The following is a 21,035-nucleotide window of genomic DNA, read 5'->3' as shown; positions in this document are numbered from 1 at the left end:
ACTTTTAAGTCTCTCCCAGACAAAAACATATATTAAAAAAAAAGCAGTAATATCCATCACAGAGGAAAACAATTTTGGTATCTAGTTGGACATTACTACGAGTGCAATTTACAGCACAAAGCCCGTGCTTCATCTTCTGAATGCATCTAAAACTTATTTCCCGTGAAGATACCAGTATGTGTCACAAAGAACACTACAAATCAGATTTAATAGGCCAGACCAAGTGTCTGTGTAACCCATTATTCTGTCACTGGCTTAAGATATGTGGTGCAGGGCATGCATACTTTCCAGAGCCATTTCTAGCCACTCTTGAATCATGATCCAGAGATCTACTACTGCTGGACACACTGCTGTTTTATAGTTCTCAATTTGTTCTTTCCTAAGTTCATTCAGCTGCTTTTTCAACTCACATAAACACTCGCAGTGATTTGCAGGAAGGACTTGCTCAGTTAAAAAAAAAAAAAAAAGTTTTGTTTTATGATCCTCTCATAGGCTGAATCCAGCTTGCAAGTCATAAGAAGGACTACACTGTCCTGTATGCTCAAGTGGGTGCAATTCATTTTCTCATCTCAAAAAAGAACAGTTAAATGGTGATGGCTTCTTGAAATTAAGGTCTTCTTTCAATTTTTATTATCATACAGCTAATAGATCCTGTTATTGTTTCAGTTTATATGGGCTTCTTTTCACTGATTGCAAGACAAACATTTGGTTAAACAAACAAACGAACACAATCCTAAAATCGTATCAGAATAAAAATTCTCTAAACATCTACAGCAGATGCTGCAAGATATTACTACTCACCCATAGCTTCTTTGTACCTCCTTGCTGACCTGTTGGAAGCTCTAAATGGAGATCACCTCCACTGGAATACATTTCTACTACCTGGAGCAGACAAAGGGAAAACATTAACATATCATTAAGGGGAGTCCCTTTCAGTTATCAGAAAATATAATGCGCAATGTAAGGGATCAGCAACTATTAGACCACTGCAGTCTCTTAATAAATTCACTTCTAATTATGATAAAACTATTGGCTAGTGCATTGTGTTTTCTGTGGAATTTCAGTTTATGAATCATTAACCATTTACCATTTCTCTACTGGGCTACTGATTTACTAGTTTGGTTATGTTCAGGTATCACTTCATTCATTAATCCTGCCTTGATACAAGAACACTGCACCACCGTTACATATAAAGGTTCACAGTAAAGGCACTGCTGATAGTGAGAAATAATACTACTACTATATTCTAAATACAGCCTAGAGAGACGTTGATCATATTTTATTCACATTTCACTGGTGGACTTTTCTGGCTGTGTTTATAGGATCAAGGGAGCATTCTTCTTTCCTCACTGTTGATCAATAATGAAGTTCATCACTAATTAAAATCAGATTACCTCATGAAATATTTGGTTGACAACAACAACAACACAAAATTGCAAAATGAGCAGAAGGAAGCTAAAAGACATGCCTGGATTAAAAATGCAAAATCTATATTACTTCATAGGCTTCATTACTTTCCTTGATTACCAGTGAGGTGTAGTTCTCCATCTTGCAGTAATTATGACATTTTAAAAATGGAAAATCCATAGTAAAACCTCAATTCAGCAAACTAAAGAGATTTGTGAATGTAATCTATAATTTCTTGAACAACTGATCAGCATTTAAACAGAAATGCAACTATATAACACAAAGCTCGGCGTCACATAGATTTACAGTTCAAACAGATTTATGAAATATCAAAATCAATAAAATTTCAGACTAATCTCATAAATGAACGAGCATTTAATGCTCTTAGACTCACCTGCAAAGGTTCACTGTGAGGGTTATGTATATTTATTATAGGAGAAAAACTGCTATTTACAGGAACTCGTGCCCCAATAAAGGGGCGCAAACGATAGGGGTTCGATACTCCAATGCCAAACACCTAGGACAAAAGAAGGAAAAAAAAACAAGCCTAAGCAGCTGTATATAATTGCTGAAGCATTTAATATACATGCAGTTTTTAAACAGTCTCCCAAATATTCTTTTTAATTAATTATTTAATCTATTTCTCACTGAGCATTTAAAATTAACATCATGCTAAAGCACTGAAAATTGGTTTCCTTTACAGAAAACAAGTATTTCCAATAGCCACTACTTGATTACACTGACGTGTTTATATCACAGGACATCAAAATAATATCTTTATTCTGATACCTTGAAATACAAAATACTAACTAAAGGTTAAAAAGGTATTAAATCCTTTAATAAGCTCATGGAACAAAGCATCTACACAGGAAAGGCTTTTGTGGTTTTCAAAATGTTGAAATGTAAGAGCGAGATTCCCTTAACATGAGGATTTCCTGACAGTGACCCTCCGGTACAAGGGTGCTACAGGAAAGAAGGGGACTGTGGTGATAGAACATGGGGAAATGGCTTTAAGCTCACGAGAGTAGATTTGGGTCAGATACAAGGGAAAAGTCTGTTACAGTGAGGGTGGTGTGGCACTGGAACAGGTTGCCTAGGGATGTGGTTGATACCCTGTCCCTGGAGACTTTCAAGGCGAGGCTGGATCAGGCCCTGGGCAACCCGATCTAGCTGTGGTGTCCCTGTTCATGGCATGGGAGTTGGGTAAGATGGTCTGGTCTTCAGAGGCCCCTTCCAACTTTAAGGACTTTATAATGCTCTCATTTTTCAGCTTCTCTCACCTGCACAGTTTATCTTTTTGAATCTCAAGTAAATGGACTTTTTTTTTTTTTTTTTCTTTTTGCCAGTATAATGAATGAAATTGTCTTATCACTGATTCAGATGAGAAAGTTGGATCATTGCAATGAGACATTAACACACACAGAAAACCCCATATAATTTCCAGTGATCTGGCTTACATTACTGGCCTATAGATATTTACGTTGATATAACTGCATTACAACAAGCAGCTTGGTTGGAAGGTTCTTTAACTTGTCTGGAAAAACACTCTTGTGTGGTTATACACATAGTAATAGATACAGCCAAAAGGCTGATTCACATTTTACAACTTTTTCAGATTGTTCTCCACTTATCTTACCTGATAAGTAAATACCCCATGGTTGGAAGTGTTAATAAATAAAGTGTTCTCTACATTTCCCACTACTCTTGCGAGGAAAACTACATCAAAGGATGTATTGCCTCCTGGAAGAATTTTCTGGGGGAAAAGAAAGGCAAGCAGAAGAAAAAGCTGGTTTATTGAGGTCATTGCACATTGCAGATAAACATTTTCTGTGCTACAGATGTTCATTTGTGCTTTATGGAACACTGAAGTTAGAAAGTCTACAATAGACTTGGAGAAATGCATGCAGATGTGTAATAAGATAAAACATTATTTTACAGCTACCGTATATTGCAAAATTATATTCAACCATATTTTTAGGCTAAACTGTAAATTCAGAATTCACCATTATGTAGAAATACCTTGGACTGAGCTCACTGAACACAGGAGAAAGGTAATTACCACAGAACTTTGAAAAGTGAGAAAGGCTGCATTATAGTCAGCTTTTCTGAAGCAAGGGCTTTTTAATGTTTGTTGGACCCTGCTAAACCACACATCCTATGCACAAAACTGAAACTAGAAGACTATATCTGACGGTAACTTGGTTAAGAGTTAAACCTACTGACACCTTGCTTTTCAGCTTACAAGTTCTTACGATATGACTGCAATAGTTACACTGGATTGAAGTGACTGCTTCAGACTAATACCTCTTAATTGAATCTACTGTTTTCACAGGACTCTAAGAACAAAATCATACTTGTGCATAGGCTCTGAAGTACAGAACACTTAATGGTCACAAGAGCAAAGCTACCTGCTGCTAGTGACAGCATATACTTACACCCTAGTTAGAACTAAGAAATATTTAGCTGCTTCTTTTCTAGTAGGGTTTGCATATGACTCCATACTCAGTTCAAATTTTTTGGTAGCTGATTTGAGATCAAGAACTGAGGTATCTTAATATTTTTAGGTATATAATTATAAATAAATAGCTCACTTAAGGAAGCAGGGTTGGGCAGGAATCAAGCTCACATACAGAAAGCAAAGAAAAAGCTCACTTTGAGAAAACAGAATAACTTACCCTATTTTGAAAAAATGAGGCATGAAAATGCGATGTTGTAGCAGATATTGATACTAGTGTAATTGTTTCTTCTGAGCTAGGGTTATGTAGGTAAACTTTCTCCATTTTTGGCATTCCAACTGGCCTGTGGAAAAGGGAAGAAAACATTTTATACTGTTAAGATTTCTAGCAAACAGAACAACAGGTTTTGTCCCCTTAACTAAATAGGCACATATAGCATCTGAAACACTGACAATATAACTTTGCTTAAATGTTTAAGTAATATATATATATATAAACTCTACCTTAAATAAAGGCAAACTTTACATTTTTTTTCCTTGATATTTGTTTATTTATTACTTCTTATGAAGGCTTACTTAACATTGCATTATCCTTTAACTCGGTACCTAACAAGAAAGATACGCTATTTTCACAATCAGAAGTAGTAAAATGGTCTAATGCTAGAACATTTGAGTAATCCTCTTCTTTCAAACTCTCCTTCAATGACATCAGTATATATGGACTTGAGTATTTTATCTGCTTGGTAACTGAACATAAATTGCTGCCTTATAGAAGCTCATTTAACAGTGAATTCATTACTTAGAGCAAGTCTCCATGCCTTGAACAAGCATTTCATGATCCTACTGACAAACAAATGTTTTTTATATATATATATATATATATATATATATATCTCCAACTCCTCCAACACAAAAAAAAAGCTCATTCAGGCTTTCTTGAGGATCAGCTGTTGTTCTTCTGTTCTCACAGCAACTTCTCACATTCTCCAGCTGAAGACAAGCTCCCAGCAGCACCCTATTGCCTGTCACAGAATGGTTTCTTGACAGTTCTCTTCCCTGACCATGTTCAGCAGCTCTCCAAGAAGGTGAAACAATCTTCTTCACTCTAATTAATCTTTGTAAGAGGAATTTAACAGCCAAAGCCAAGAATCAAGCAGAATAATTCCAGCCAACCACAGCAGCAGGAAGTAATAGAATACAAGCAGACTTTAAGCACTGTATTGCTTATGAGCAACCGACATGACTAGCATATTGCTTGTGGTCTCTGGAGAGAACCAACTCTGTACTGAAAACTAGGATCAGAGTTGATTAAAGTACCACTTTGTTATGATCTTTAATGTGTGAAAAAGCGGAAAGCCAAGAAATTATCTTGAATGATTTGCTAAGACTGAAGTGCTATCTTGTTCCCACACCAGGACGGTAGCTTGGAAGTATAATACACTGTCACAGGAAATGTTCCAAACAACAGCAACATTTTAAGGCAAGAACAATTTTCCTGTACTGAAAAGAGGCAAATTTAAGTCAGTATGTCTGTGAGGCTAAAGACTACTAAAAAACAAACAACAGTAGGGAAATAGTCATGACAGACATCACAGTCCTTCAAACTTCAAATTGCAGACAAACACATTACATGTGATAAAAGAAGTCACTAAAAAGGAATTCTATTGCTAGGGCTACCTATTTATTTTATGACTTCGTAGACCATTTTGATTTCCTAACAGCAAGTCTAATATTTTGCATTGCTCAGCTACTGCTTTCCTTGTGCACACTAACCCTGATGTTAGCCAAAATTAGGGAAATAAGACAAATTTTACCTTTCTTTTCCTCTCTTTTGAGACATGGTAAAATTCAAGTAAAACAGTGTGTACCAGACACCTTTAACAAACATACATCCCAGGCAACAACCAACTAGGAGATACTCTCCAGGCTGTGACTTATCTAGCCACAGTAATCTGCACAAGTACAGTGCTTACTGGTGCCAAATTGTACAGTGAAGCAGTCACAACTAATATTCCCCTCTGCAATACGATGGCATAGATTCACACTTTCAGGCAAACAGGAATTGTCAAAACATGCCAGATCTTGCTCCTGATCTTTTTTCTCTGCAAAAATGCTAGGTCCACCTTCACTGATAAAAAGCAGATACTAATGTGTGGATGAGGAGATAGTAATTAACAAGGGCGATGTGCCTGTTCCAGTGGGTAAATAAGCCTGTGTTGATGCATCATTTTTACTGTTACAACTCAACTCTTTCCAGATCTGAGTTACCATCTCCAGTACATCGTAAGCACATGTTTGTAATGGAGTTTGTTTCAGCTCTAGAGATAAAGAGGCATACTCTTAACTAAAGGAAAGCAGTTTCTGCAAGGAGTCAGGGAAACAAATCCTCGAGCTATTGGCGCAAACTCACAAATTTATTGAAGTACTTAAAGTACTCACTACAAAGCAAACACAGATTGAGAAACTGTCCTTTTAAAAGAATAATTACTTTTTTTTTTTCTTGCTGCATATAGTTGAGATGCTTTCATTTAGGAAAAAAAAAAAAAAAAAGATGGCTTGATTTATAAAAATGATGCCAGTATATAAGTAAAAGCCCAAGAATGTAAACTCAGCAGATGAATTATTCCTCCACCTCCTGTTCCCTTCAGCAAGACTGGAGAGAGTACAGAAATCACCCAACAGCTTTCCACTTATATTAGCAAATAGTGGGAGTTACCTACAGGATTGCCTTCTGTAACCCATTCTTAGAAAAAATACAAGCTCCTCACATGAACTCAGGTTAAACATGAGGAAATTTTTTTTTCCAAAAGAGCATTCAGGTGTTGGAATGGGCTGCCCAGGGAAGAGATGGAGTCACTGACCCTGAAGGCACTCAAGAAGCATTTAGATGTTGTACTGAGTGACATGGTTTAGTGGGAAATAGTGGGAAATAATGGTGATAGGCAGACAGATCTTGGAGGTCTTTTCCAACCTTGGTGATTCTGTGATTCTATGAAGGAAGTTCCTGATATTCAAGAGTACAGAATCAGTGACTAGAACATTCTCCTGTTTCACATGCAACTATAAGCACTGCAGGCTGAGTGACCCAAGTGAGATACTTCACTAACTGAAGTAACTGAAACCAGAAGTTTCAGAATGCAAACTTGTCTCACTAACCAGGAAAAGCAAAACAAACAAAAACCAGAAGGGATCCAGACACAAGCCTATCAGCCAATTGTTTAGCTGCTTCCAGATTTCAGTGTGTTTTTTTTCTTGTTTGTTATTCATTATTTTTGTTTGTTCTTAAATCAAGAATGTTTACATATTAAACCTAACAAAAAGTTTGTGCCCACATAACTTGAAAAACACAGCAAATGTCACATTTTATGTTAGGAATCAGATCCTGCAAGACACTTCATATTTCTTCTAAACAGTTAGCAAAACCCTGTGTACAAAACAGTACTAGCACAGACTCAACCAATAGTGTCACCAGCTGTAATGTGAATGAACTTAGAAGTACAATAAAAGATTATTTGCTTTGGTGGCACTTTCATAAGCAAACAAAAACAGAGGTACATCTGGACTAAATGCTAACTTACCGTCAACTGTTTCTTATGTTTAAACTCCAATAGCAGTGAACACTTCATTTTGTAACATTAAAAAAAAAAAAAATCCCACAATCTCAACCTCATGCATTTGAAGTTTATAAAACATGCAGTATAAATGCTTGGCTGTACGTTGTAGGTACCTTGTAGGTATCTTATAAGTCCCAGCACCCTTAATAAATATATTAATGAAAAGCAGAAACAAGAAGAGAATGAAAACTACACTGCATCATAATGCATCTGCATAGTGCATCTCCATCTAGACGGACCACCTGCAACAGCTCAAATATGAAGATGCATCTCAAACATGGGAAGCTTTACAGACAGTGACCATCCTGCCAAACAACTTCTGGGCAATCACCTTTCAAAGTTACAGAAGACTACCCAATGATTACTGCTTTAACATTAAAAATAAAAAAAGAGAAGGTTCCCATATTAAAAAAAATGAGCGATAATCCATTTAGTCTAGGCAGTTTCTTGGATCACTGATCTGAAAGAACCTGCCCTGGTCCCACCCCATTCCCAGAGGCTTAAAGTATACCAAGAACATTTTAGATCTTTTGAAGCAAAGATTTGCATATCCTAACATAGAGCACACATTTCTTGTGATAAGTCTGAGATTATTTGGACCGTCTTCAAAGTGGTAGAATACCGTATTATTTTATATTAAAGCAGCATTACAAAATCAACTCTTCTATAATAGAATCTTGCAACCACTGTAATCTCATCTGCAGGTAGAGCACAATGAAGTGTGTCTGTAGGACTTATTAGCAACTGAATCCCAGTTCTGATTTTATAGGATCCCTAGGTAGAATAGACTTCCACTATTATCATAGATATTTAACTTGGCATGATTTTGAAAGATCTGATTAAATCCAAACAGCAGTTGCAGACTAAAAATACCACATGAAGAATGGGTTACCTTATGACTGAAATTAAATATTGCAACTTCCTTCAGCCTAGCAATGATACATGTTGATGGCTCTGCATCAATATGACCTTTGAACAAGCTTGCTCTACTAAATGCTACCTATTAACAAAACACCTTAGGTACAACTCATATTCAGAAACTAAATACGTATTTTAGAACTTTTCTATTATCTATTATTAACTCGAAAAGAAAAGAAAGTGAATACCAAAAAAGTGCCCAGTTTAAAAGACAAAAGATTAAGTATGAATTGCTTTACTTCCAAAGGTGCATGGTATATGCAGTTTATTCAGATCATAAAGTTGAGTTGCTCATCACTTCTCCAAGTCTGTTCACCTCTATTTAAATGCCTAAGGGTAGATTTTTAAACCTAACACTCGGGCTCCATATCAAAACCTTTTCTAAAGCTGTTTTTCACATCTTACTCTAAGTCTTAATAAATTAGATTATTTCTGCCTGAGGATATTATCTAAATTACAACAGCTAAATTAAGGATAACAGACTTTTAGATTAAAATTACAAAAAAAGTAACAACCCACAATGATCCAAGTTCTGACACATGCACACAGGTTCCCTGTATTAACAAATAAAAGCCATCAATCCCTGAGATCTATATTTATTGTACAAAATCCCTTGTGCTTCTTTGTAAGTAATTGATTTGCACTATTTTAATAGTACATCAGATCTATACTATTTTGGTGCTTTCAGCTTACATAAAGAACAAAAGTGTAATGGAGAACAGCTTGAAGTATTCATGTCAGTTTATGAAGTACTTTTAGTTCATTTATTAAAAAGAAAAGTAGATTGGAAATCCACAAAAAAGTAGCACATACAGCCTCTTCAGGTAAGTCTGGAATATACAGGTGACTTGTAAAATTAGCAGACTTCGAACTACATCAATAGAGCATTTCATTTATAGACAATGAGAATCAAAAAACTACTAAAAATATATTTTCATTGTCCAATTCTGGAATTACTATCAATACAACATTTACTTGGTTTTAACAAATTCACTTAAAATTAAATCAAAAACATTTTTACAGGAACTCTAGTTGACAATAAAGAATGGGCACTGAGGTGCTGGAGCAGGTCCAAAAAAGCGCAACAAGGCTGGTGAAGGGCTTGGAGAATATGCCCTATGAGGAGAGACTGAAGGAACTGGAAGCACCGCAATAGGCTCCCCATGGATGTGGTTGAGTCACCATCCCTGGATGTGTTTAAAAACTGTATGGATGTGGTGCTCAGGGACATGATGTAGCAGAGGGTCGTTAGTTAGGGTATCATGGTTAGGTTGTGGTTGGACTTGATGATCTTTAAGGTCTTTTCCAACCTGTGTAGTTCTGTGATCCTATGATTCTGTGAAGTGCAAACTGCTGTACAAGTTTCTATGTTTGTACCACACTCAACATTATAACTTGTTAACTACAACACAATAATGTTTGTTAGGGATGCAGTGGAGGCAGACTTACCATTCTATATTTTACTTCTCAGCTTAGAACTTTGTTATCCTCTTATCTATGACCAATTACGGACAGAAGCAAACAAATATTTGATATTTTGAAAGAATAATGAAGAGCTGAGAGTGATTTGTTACATCTTTACTACAACCAAAAAATAAAGAGTTCCTATACTAGATTATATTTAGGCAGACTGACACATTCTGTAAAATGAGGTATCTCCAGATAACTTCACCACATAGTGACACCAACTTTCTTTTTTTGGATAAAGGCTATTTCTAGAAAGCCATTCTTAGTAACCAGTACACAATTACATCTCCTCCTGTTTCAGAAACAAGTATACTGTGTATCAATACACAGGTCTCACCTTGCACATCTGTAATTACTACCCCTATGTTTAGCCTTTCCTACGAACAAGGAGTAGGAAATATCGTTCATAGTCCATGGATCCCCCGTAAATGAAACAGACTTTCACCCAGCAACAGCTCTGGATGAAGATGGGGGAAGTTCCTCACAAGCATTGCTGCACTAAGGCATACTTGGACTGTTTTTTCTCCTCTGTTGAACTGCTAACAAGAATGTTTGAAATGTCATCACTTCAGTTTACATTGTCCTGAAGTATGAGTCAGGCACTGAAGCTTCTCTCTGTACACCAAGCTGTCCTTTGCTTTTCAAAGCTCTTCAGATTTAAGTGAACTTATTAGAAGACTTATCAACTTACTGTTCATGGAAATCCAGCATTGGTGGCTCGAACCGCAGAGGTCGGCAATTTCCCCGATATAGGGATACACTGCAAGAAAAATTACAATTCTGTAAAAGATATATTTTTTGCCTCCTTTCATCTTGAATTACCCTATCCATTAACACAAATAACAGCATACCTAATCCAGCGGAAGAAACAGCTTAACAAACTTGTCCACAGTTTTAGCAGTTATCCAAGAAAGTCTACGCAGAATTACAAATATTGGAAGCAGACACAATTGAAACTCATCATCAATAATTAGAAGAAAAGTATGTGTTGCAGTAAGCTACGTAAGTTTGTATCATCTTTCATAGCAGTATCCAAACATTCTCTCAGAAGACCTGACAAATACATGACAGTACACATCATGAGTTTCTCTCGCTACAACTGTAGTAGTGCACAACCATCCTGATCCCATTTGCTGATACTGATGCCACATGGGAGAATCTAGCCCACATTTTTGCTGTTAGAATTCTCTTAATCCCCAAAATACAGTAACTTTGGCATAGAAACATTCTCACCTGTACTAACCTCCTGCTGGTAACAGAGAGTACTAGTAGACAAAGGCTGAAAGACCACTCAAACCATCCAGTGGTAAAAACCACAAGGTAACAGAAACCACCCTCTGGTAATGTTTGTTTATTTTTATTTTTAACCCAAACTGCCACAGTCAGAGAGCAGAATCAATAACCCACAACGTAAGTTAGAACAAAGAATACAAAGCAAACTAATTGACTGAAACATTTTCTTGTTCAGAATGAAATGATTATGTCTGCACTCACATCTCTGTATGTCAGCTGCACTTCATCTCGGGCTGAGTAAAATTCATAGTCATACAATGAACACAAAGCAGGGAGATAGTAATGGAAGGAAAGGCTAAACAATGGCACTAGATCAATGGCTTTCTTTTTTCTTTAAATACCAATAGTAAAATAGCACTCTTCTTTCAGATCCTGTTTTCTGACTTGGTATCAATTTCAGACTCCCAAAGACCAAAACATAACCAGGTACCCTGGCTAAAGAGGGATGCTCCAGTGGTCAATGGGGCAGAACTACCCAATCTACTTTAGTAAAAGGTAAAAATAAATAAATAAATAAATAAATAAACAAACAACAACAACAAAAAGCAAAGCTCAGAGAGGCACCCATGGCTGGCCTTTTGCAGCTGAGGCCTTGAACTTGACCAATCTGTCTAGCACACTTTCCAGAAAAATAACTGCCGATCAAACATAGATGCCTTTCTGAATTGCAGAACCATTTCAACAAGGAAGCTATTTACAGGATTAAAACTTGAAAAATGGAGCATGAAATCAATGTACTCCCTAATAGCCTAAAATCAGGCAACAACAACACTTTAACAAATTTACAGCCTATTATATTAAAAAAAAACAAACACAAACAAACCAAAAACTCCTAGTTATTCACTCCATTACTCTACATCTGTCCACTTCAAGTACAATGCATGTGTAAGAGACCTATTCACGTTCTGAGCTGATTTACAGCTCTACACATCTAGATGTTGAAGCATCTTCAATACTACTTAGAGCTTAGCCATTAAAGATTGTCTTATTCCAAGATCATGTGTCATACAGGCTACTTTGGTCACACACACAAATCTGAAAACAGTAAAGATCCCAAGTCCCAATGGTAGGAAGAACTGAATTCAAGGCTACAGAAAGCAAAAATTCTTGCTACTATTGTGCTGCTGCGCCTCACTGGAGCAGTCAGATACGAGCTAAAGCCAAACCTCACACAACATGTGCTCTGCAAAACCAGTGTTACAGACAATTAAGTTGGAAGATCATCATAGTAGTGAAATTTTGATGGGATAAAACAAGTTCTAAACCCATCTTCAAAGTGATCACCTCCCTTCTTCAAAGCTTATTGTCCAATTTAAAATAATTAAAAAAAAAAATGTAGCACATTTTTTAACTAAAAATGGCAAAGCCCACACACCTCTATTGTCAAGATAATTGTAATACTGAACTGGAAATACTTACTTTTCTTCTCAGGTGATTGTTAAAACAGTTCTTTCTATAATACACTGTAATTGCTTCCAGTTTCAAACCCTTGAAAGGTGAGCTATGTAGCATTTCTGTTTTTATTGGAAAAAGAACATAACCACTCCTTTTATGTAAAAGGAAATAACTTTTTAAAAGTTATCTGAAATATTTATGGCATTTATAGAAATGATAGTGAAGATCTTTACTACAAAATGCATTAAAGAGTCAATTCACCTAACTTGTGACAATCAGGATATAAACAACTCTTCACATACTTGAAAAGTTCAAGTATCACTTGATTTAGCACAGATTTTTTTAAAAGATTAGAGTTTGGTTAAGACAGCTCCATTATAACAAACATCAACTATAACAACAGTAACATATGGAATAAGGAACGAGCAATTCTGAAATCTAGAACATTGCCTACTGGAAGGCCCAATTCGCAGCAGACTTGTAGAATGATCACAACGCCTGCTTTGCTGGACACTAGCTCACAGGAGGCTGGATACACCCATGGGTAGGGCAACTTTACATCGTAATGACATTTAAGTTAATAATTATACATGCATATAGAGCTCTAGGCTTTCCAGACTTGCATCAGAACTTATACATTTTTCTTTCCCTTTCTCTGCCTCTTCAAGTTTTCTAATGATCAAGGTGAAGAACATGAAAAGGAAAACATGCAACTGAATGAGAAAGACCTACTGACATCTGCCAGCAAACAAGCTGTTTGAGGACCTTGAGTGCAGGTCCTTATGTTTTACTGATAGCCACTGATATGAAGTAGAACGTGCTGTATATTTCATAGAATACCATAAGTCAGAAGAAGGAATGCAACAAGAATAATTGAATCCTGGCTCCACACAAGACTACCACAAAATCAAGCCCTGTGTCTGACAGCGATGGTCAAATGTCCCTTAACTCCAGCACTGGGGGCCGTGCCCACAGCCCTGTGCATCCCGTTCGATGCCCACCGCCCTGTGGTGCAGCCCCTTTCCCTGCCCCCCAGCTGCCCCTCCCCTGACAGCTCCATGCCGTTCCCTCGGGCCCTGTCGCTGTCACACAGAGCAGAGCTCAGCGCTGCCCCTCCGCTCCCTGTGAGGAGCTGCAGCCGCCATCAGGCCTCCATCAGCTCCTCTGCTCTGCGCTGAGCACAACGAGGGGCCTCACTCAACTGCTCCTCATAGGTCTCGCCCTTCTGAGATGAAGTCTTCACAGATGTCCTTTGAATGCTCTCTAGTATTTCTTTAAATTTCTTTCAAATTAGGACTTTTCATAACTGTAAGCCTGTAATTTTTACTAGAATACACTCTAAAACACAAATTTCCAACACAGAAAGAAATTTTCTCAGATGAGAAATTAAAACAAAAAACCTTTTAGAACTAATTCATGGTCTGAGCCTCACTCTCTGGGGCCATAAAATTTCAGTGTTTTCTAGGGGACAAAGAAGTCACACATGATCCACATATCCCAATAAAAGAAGCTCTTCCTTTTTGCCATTGAGACAATTATTTAAAGAATACATTATTCCATTTCAACAATCTCCAAGAAGTCTGATTCAACACGAGACAAAATTGGGCCTCTGAAGTTCCATCATTATTCCTAAATCCATATTTGCACACTTGCAGTTTGACTGACACGCTGCAGCACATACATGTACAGCACGAAGTGGAAAGTTCAGAGCCTTCACAGGTAAGAAATAAACAGGCAGAAGTCATGAATGGCAGAGAAAAGTGTTCAGTGCTGAGGAGGAGGTGGGGTGGGTGAGGAGAAGAAGCAGGGGAGGGGAAGTAACAAAAGTTTTCAAGTTTTACACAGCATGACTAGGCTACGCTTCCTTAATTAAAAAGCAAATGAAAGGTGGTAGAGCACAAGTTTGACAAAATTTACATTACCATAATATACAAACTGGCTCAAGCTTCATATTAAACTATGCAGTAATTGCCTTATTTCAATATATAATATTAACTCTTCTTGTTTACATTATCAAAGATAAAATGGATTTAGTTTCACCCGACATGAAAATCCTGCTACATCCTCACGTATTCTTGAGCATTTTCATGTTCACTCCTTGCCCTTATTAACCTGTTCATTGAGTTTCAGAAACTTACTACTAGGTAAGCCAAAACATATGGCATTTCCAAATAATTTAGGAGATTTACGTCACAAGATTTATGTAAGTATCTAATCAGGAGGCAACAGAGATGGGCAGCAGGTGATACTGAGAGGAATGAAGCCTTTTTAAGTACAAAATGAAAAGAATTTCTTCGTTTCTCACCAGAGAGATTTTTTCAAAACTTCTTGCAAAGAGATGCTCTTAAGCTCACATTTAGGTAGCATGAGCATACACATATGCTGATCTGTGCATTCCATTAAAGACAAAGGACTATCTAAGGAGGCATCAGGGAAAGAATCAGGGATTAGGAAGAAAAAGGACACATTTTGCTTCTCATACAATACACAGTTCCATGCGAGGGAGAAAAAAATAAGTCAAAAAGCAAAAACCAAAGGAAAACTATTGAAAGCAAGATCATAAAGCTGTTCTTCAAAAGGACTTTTTGCAGCAAGTAAACAAATCCACTCCTTTCTCAATAAAACATTTAAAACTTCAGTGAAACAATACAAAACTCTACAATCAGAGTTGCAGTTTATTCCCTCTTTACTTGCACAGAATTATTCTGTAGTATATACAACTAAGCGGATTAAGGAATTAACTTGATGGATTCTTTAATTTCTCTCTTCTGCTAAGTGATTCAGTTGTCCAAGCCTACACAATATTCACATCACTACTATTTGCACAATTACAGTGGGTGTTTTTAGTGTAATAGTCAAGGCTTTTGTTTGTTAGCAGAAAATTGTTATCAAATCTGCATAAATCAGGTGAATCATTTCATATTTGTAAAAAGCTTGTTGTCCTTTTCTCACACATTCAAGGAATATAAAAATGATATAACTAAGCAAAATAATTTTCTATTTATAGAAGTTTAAAAATCAAAACTAGAACACATTTTACATTTTATTTTTTCTCTACAATAACAACACTCAAAAATCAACAACACTTTATTTTCCTTAAACCGAACTTTTTTATTCTTGCTAAAAGTATTAACAATCTCACAATAGGATATTAAACCTTTAGAAAACTGCTTACCTTTTCTGTTGATATGAACTGAGGCCTATAGTTGTCTCAGTCTGCAAAACAAATAAAGAAAGAAATTGAAGAGACTGACAGCACTGTATTTCCTGTGAGGGCAAAAAAGTCAACATCTGTAACAAGCTACTGATCACATTTTGAACAACAAAAGAGGAAGTTCTTATTCAGGGGAGAAAACGTGTATCAGTCTTTTTTTACAATTAATTACTTGAACAATTTAAGCCATCAGCTTCTACCCAAAGTCCACTTGGCTCCAAATAAGAAATGAAGACAGTTGAAGTGGTAGGGACTGCTGCAAACTGTGAGACAAGCAGTAACTTAAAGCTGTGAAGAGAAGGTAATATTGTAGGGAACAACAGAAAAAAAACTACCAGAGACATAAGAAAGAATTTACAAAGAAAAGCACGTAGAACAAGTATCAGTCAAGCAATAATCTGACTGGTGTTATTCAACAAACCAGAAAACAAAGAACATCATAACTTCTATTTAATTAGAAAACTTCATCTCCTTGTCTGCTAACGATCTCCGAGCCTCTGTTATATTCAGACATTTACTACCCCTCTTCTGGACATTACAGTTAATCATCACGGTGTTAGAACCGCCGCTTGCAACACTGGAGGCCCGAGTTCAAATCCCCCCTGTGGCGCAAGTGGTAGAAGTGCTGCTCTGCTACACTGGAGGGCTCGAATCCCGGGAGTTGGACTCGATGATCTCTAAGGTCCCTTCCAACTCGCACGATACTATGATACTATGATATGATATGAAAAGAAGGAGATAAGGCTGCCCAAGAAATTCAAAGTAGTTTGCTCTTAAGAAGTCCCAGTCGATAAGGCTCTGCATAGAATGTGCTCTTACGCATTCAGACATATGCATTTTTTGAAATCCTGTTCTGATCTTGGATTTGAGGATCAGATTTAGGATTTCAGTTCTTCTCTTAAAAGCATCTCAAGACCAAGATCAAGAATTTTCATCATCTACAACAGGAAAGGAAGGCTGCAGTTCTGATAAAGTCCATGGTATGTATGTATATATATTGACTCAGATGACACCATTCATAACTCTAATAAAATGAAGATCCTTAACAGGTTGAATGTAAATTTGTCATTTTGCATTTGAGAACTAAAAATCAACTCCCTTGGCTGGGCATTTCGCTAACTTCTAACTACAACTTACATTTTCTGTCCTTCGCTATGACAAAAAAGGTTTTGTTAAGGAAAAAAAAATAACGTTTTCTTGTGTTAAGGAAAAAATAAACTTCAGATGTGAAAATCTCTACAAGTTAAGTACATATTTTTGAAGACAGTTTGTTGAAATTTTTGTAATTATTTTCATTAATAAAATGTTCAGCTCACAACAAGGTTCAATTCTGAACTGGAAACGTACGTAATATTTCAAGTTTAAGATCAGATTACATGGTTTAATGACCCTAGAATTGATATCAACCTAAAGAAAGCTGGAAGTGAGTTTACTTAGAATTTAAAAACCAAGATAACCTGAGGATTTGATTTTAATTTATGACCAGGCAGACAGAGAATCAATTAGCTTTCTTCTTTTAAAGTCTCTGGGAGAAACAGGCAGACTGCCTAGCCGGGACACAGCAGGAGGAAGGAGTTCACAAGAAATTATGCTTTGCAGCACAGCATAATCAGGGCAGTTTTTCCCCTCACTAAACAGAATTCTAAAAGACAATGTAAGCTGATCTGCATTGCCAATTTTATTATAATTTAAAAATCAACAAGTTGGGAAGCTTTAATCTAAGCTTCATTTAAGCCAACATTTGTACCATAATTAGAAAACCAGCACATTTCTTTTTGTTGTTGGGGCTTTTATTAAGTAAAATATTTCAGCTTGCTTTTTTTTTTCCCCCTATACTACTCATATACTGATAAGCTTCGAGTTCAACTTCTTAAGTTTTTTCTGTCACTCATCATTTTCCATTTCCATTAAGATGCAAGTTAATACTGTACAGTCATTTAAAACTATTCTTCTCCCAATTTTGCTAGTTCCATTCTTCCACACTCTGCATTGGTACCAGTGACCTACTGGAAAGAGACGACCACTTTCTGCCGAGACAAAGTTCATCAGAAATACTGTCATACAGTCAAACTTGTACCTGAAGTTATATAAATCACTCTGAGTTCCTTACCCCTGCCCCTGACAGTACAACATCCACTACAATCAAATACAATCTTCCTTTCAGTAACTGATTTTTTCTTTAGAGAATCATAACTAAGACACATCATTACATTACCAGCAGTTACCTGACAAATGACAGAGCCAACAGGTTCGAATCCTATGACAAGGCAATCAAAATAGTTGCTACCAACACTGTTTCATCCTTGACAACTGGCATTGGCTCTAGCAAGAGAGCACATTAGCACATTTTAAGCTATTTGGTAGAAAAAGTTGTTTGTTATCTACTCTTTTAAACACCGTGACTAGCAGTCAACATGCCCCAATATTAGCTTTGGTGTAAGACCCTACTTAGACCAACTTAAACAGAAAGCAGTAGAGATCAGACTCAACTCCAGAAAATACAGAAACAAACAGAAATACACGTCACTTAACCATAGCTGAACTACTGCACAACTAGAGCTGTTGGGGTTCAAATTCTCTGGGTGATCCTACACATAAGTTTACTCTCCTGCATTCTGTTGCAGTGAAAATATTAGTCTCACGTCTGTATGTTGAGTTTAAAATCACAAACCACTTTGGTAAATTCTAAAAACAAAGTAAAAAAACACTTGCTTATGAAGAAAAGCCTGTTTGTGGTTACAGGTATCTGTTAAATACAAAGCAAAATGACAAATCAAATGACCTTTGGAAGGTTTGAAATCAGGGTCAATCAAGAGCAAGGAGACGGCATAGGAACTTCAGCAGCTCATTAGCTCAGCCATAGCATCATGGAACTAAACCAAAAATAAATCTCATGTGGCAGTTTCTATAATTATCGCTCATTTTTTATTACATGTCAGCCTTCATAGTCTCACAGTAAACAAAGACACTTAAATGTGTTCAGTTACATGTTTTAAATTACTTTTACTTGACCATCAAGCAGGAGGATTATAGTCTTACAGTGTTTTCCGGTGTGACCACATCCCTTTTCCAATTATCAATTGAACACCAAGCACTAAAAAGTGTATACTAATCAATCTGCAGTATAAAATGCGGGTTTTGATGAATATCAATGATTTATCAGGCAAAGAGAACTACAAATTAAGCTTTTTAATAAATACAGGTTATATAGAGAGAGTATACATCTGTAATACAGCAATATTAGAAAGACAGGACTCACAGGAAAACTTCATTACAACTTTTCTGTACAGAGATACTACAGATAACAACATACTACCTTGCAATTGCAAGATTGATACAGATCAGGAAAAGGCTGCATGTGAACACTGTTAGTATTTCAAGAATTATAAGCTAAATTACAGGGGGAAATTTTTGATTGGAACAGTTTTATGATTCAACTAACTGCCTGGCAGCAACAAAATATAAGTTCAGCATTAGAAAAGTAGTAGAAATGCACAACTGAGAGGGATAATGAAGCAAGAGAGGGAAAGATCACCCTTTCTATCAGTACCATGGACTTAGAAATCCTCCTACCCAAATGCTTGTATTCAAGTCTTAGAGATACTTCAGAAAAAATACAAAAGCATTCTGCACTGGTTTCAATACTTAAAACCTGCTCCGGGGGGTTTGTGCCCTCGAGAAAGATTTCACATAGACAATCTGTACTTGAAAGTAACCCCCACTATCTTAGCAACAATTTTGGAATGATCGTGGACAAGAAAAGCTAATCAAAAACCCCAGGCCTTACACTCTGCATGTTGCATGTAAACATCAGCCAGGAATAAAAAAACAACAACAAAAAAATCCCAACCAACACCTTAATCTTAATATCTCATCAGTTTGTTATAACACCTAGTCTTTATTTTTTGGTAAGAGGTCACATTACCTAACACTGCATTCAGTTATCTAAACATAGGTCTCTGATGCCACTTGAGATCAACGCTCTATGGCAACGTGACTGCTTGCAAACTGTCTCTCCTCTGTCCCGTGCCACATCTGCCAGGTCCACAGAGATGTCCTTGATAGTCCAGGGCTTCTCAAAAAGCACTGGATACTCATGTCCAGACAACTCAGTTAAAGCCCTAATGTCTTAAACAGGGTTAAAAAAGGGTGAAAGGGGCTGGGGGGGGGGGGAAGGAACAGAAAAAAACTCTTAATCAAGACATGAGGTTTCTTGGCACCAAGTACATTTCTCAAACATTACTGAAATTCTCAACAACCAAAACTTTATTCCTACACTCTTCTGGTTGTCACCTCCTATAAACATTCTAAATATTATTTTATACTGCAGCGAGTTCCCCACTTGTAGAAAAGCTATGCGCCGTTAGCAACAAGATGTTGAGAGAGTTACAAAATAGATATATAGATGTCTACTTCAGTCTTCACTGCTACATTCATCTTCAACTCTATGTTAAGATGGAGGATAATTAAAATAAGCAAAATTAATGATTAATACCTTGCTTGAGGTAATGAAAAAAAAAGCCTGCTGTAATCTGGGAGGTAGCTGAAAGTGAACTGAGTCATTCTTGCTACACACTTTCATGACACAAACTCACATAAGGAAACAAAAACATCAGTTGACTTCAGCTGATGCAACATACGCTGTGGACTCTGGCTTTGCAACAGTCACCTACTCCTGGGCATCAATTAATGATTCCAAACCCTGGGGGTGGCAATTCTTCCTGCACAAGATGCAACTTCAGCTTTTAAGGAGCAGAGGGACTTGAGCAGCTCATAGGAATAGCAAAGAAGTGAGATAATACCTTACACACTGCGAAGGAGTTCTAGAGGCAAACTAGACCAAACCCCTGTTCAGAGCTCCAGTTCGTGCGAGTCACTCACAACTTTGTGCTACTAAGCACTAAACATCTCCAAAGACAGCAGTTCTCCAGCTTTTATAAGTAACCTGATTCAGTGTTTGATTACCCACAGGTTATTTTTCCTCACATTATTCTGCAGTTTCCCATGCTGCAATCTGCATCCAGTGCCTCTCAACCTTCCACAGTGCATAGTGTAAAGTCTATTCCATCAACTGAATACTGCCCTTGTGAAAAAGAGCAAGGGAAATCATATCCTTTATCTGGCCTCACTTTTGTTCATACTGATCAGTAGGTAGTTGGCCTTCTTCACTAACAGGGCACAAGGTCAACATCTTTCTCTTCAGTTTGTTGTCTACCAAGACCCCCCCAGATATTTTCTGCTGTGCTGCTTTCTAGCCAGCCAATGCCCAGGC

General features: G+C 36.9%; 1 protein-coding gene across 1 annotated transcript in view; it reads right to left on the bottom strand.

Moving 5' to 3' along the window:
• Positions 1-21,035, bottom strand: part of TMEM131 (transmembrane protein 131) — an 89,214-nt gene that overhangs the window by 44,901 nt on the left and 23,278 nt on the right. The window contains exons 3-8 of the mRNA XM_072351370.1: positions 15,725-15,765; positions 10,553-10,621; positions 4,083-4,206; positions 3,044-3,160; positions 1,802-1,924; positions 802-882 (exon numbers count right to left, since the gene is read on the bottom strand). Of these exons, the coding sequence (XP_072207471.1) occupies positions 802-882; positions 1,802-1,924; positions 3,044-3,160; positions 4,083-4,206; positions 10,553-10,621; positions 15,725-15,765 (555 nt within the window). The remainder of the gene's footprint in view (positions 1-801; positions 883-1,801; positions 1,925-3,043; positions 3,161-4,082; positions 4,207-10,552; positions 10,622-15,724; positions 15,766-21,035) is intronic.

This window comes from Excalfactoria chinensis, chromosome 1, assembly GCF_039878825.1.
Source record: "Excalfactoria chinensis isolate bCotChi1 chromosome 1, bCotChi1.hap2, whole genome shotgun sequence".
In the NCBI taxonomy this organism is placed as follows: Eukaryota; Metazoa; Chordata; class Aves; order Galliformes; family Phasianidae; genus Excalfactoria; species Excalfactoria chinensis.
This window is presented reverse-complemented; position numbering and strand designations above follow the sequence as displayed.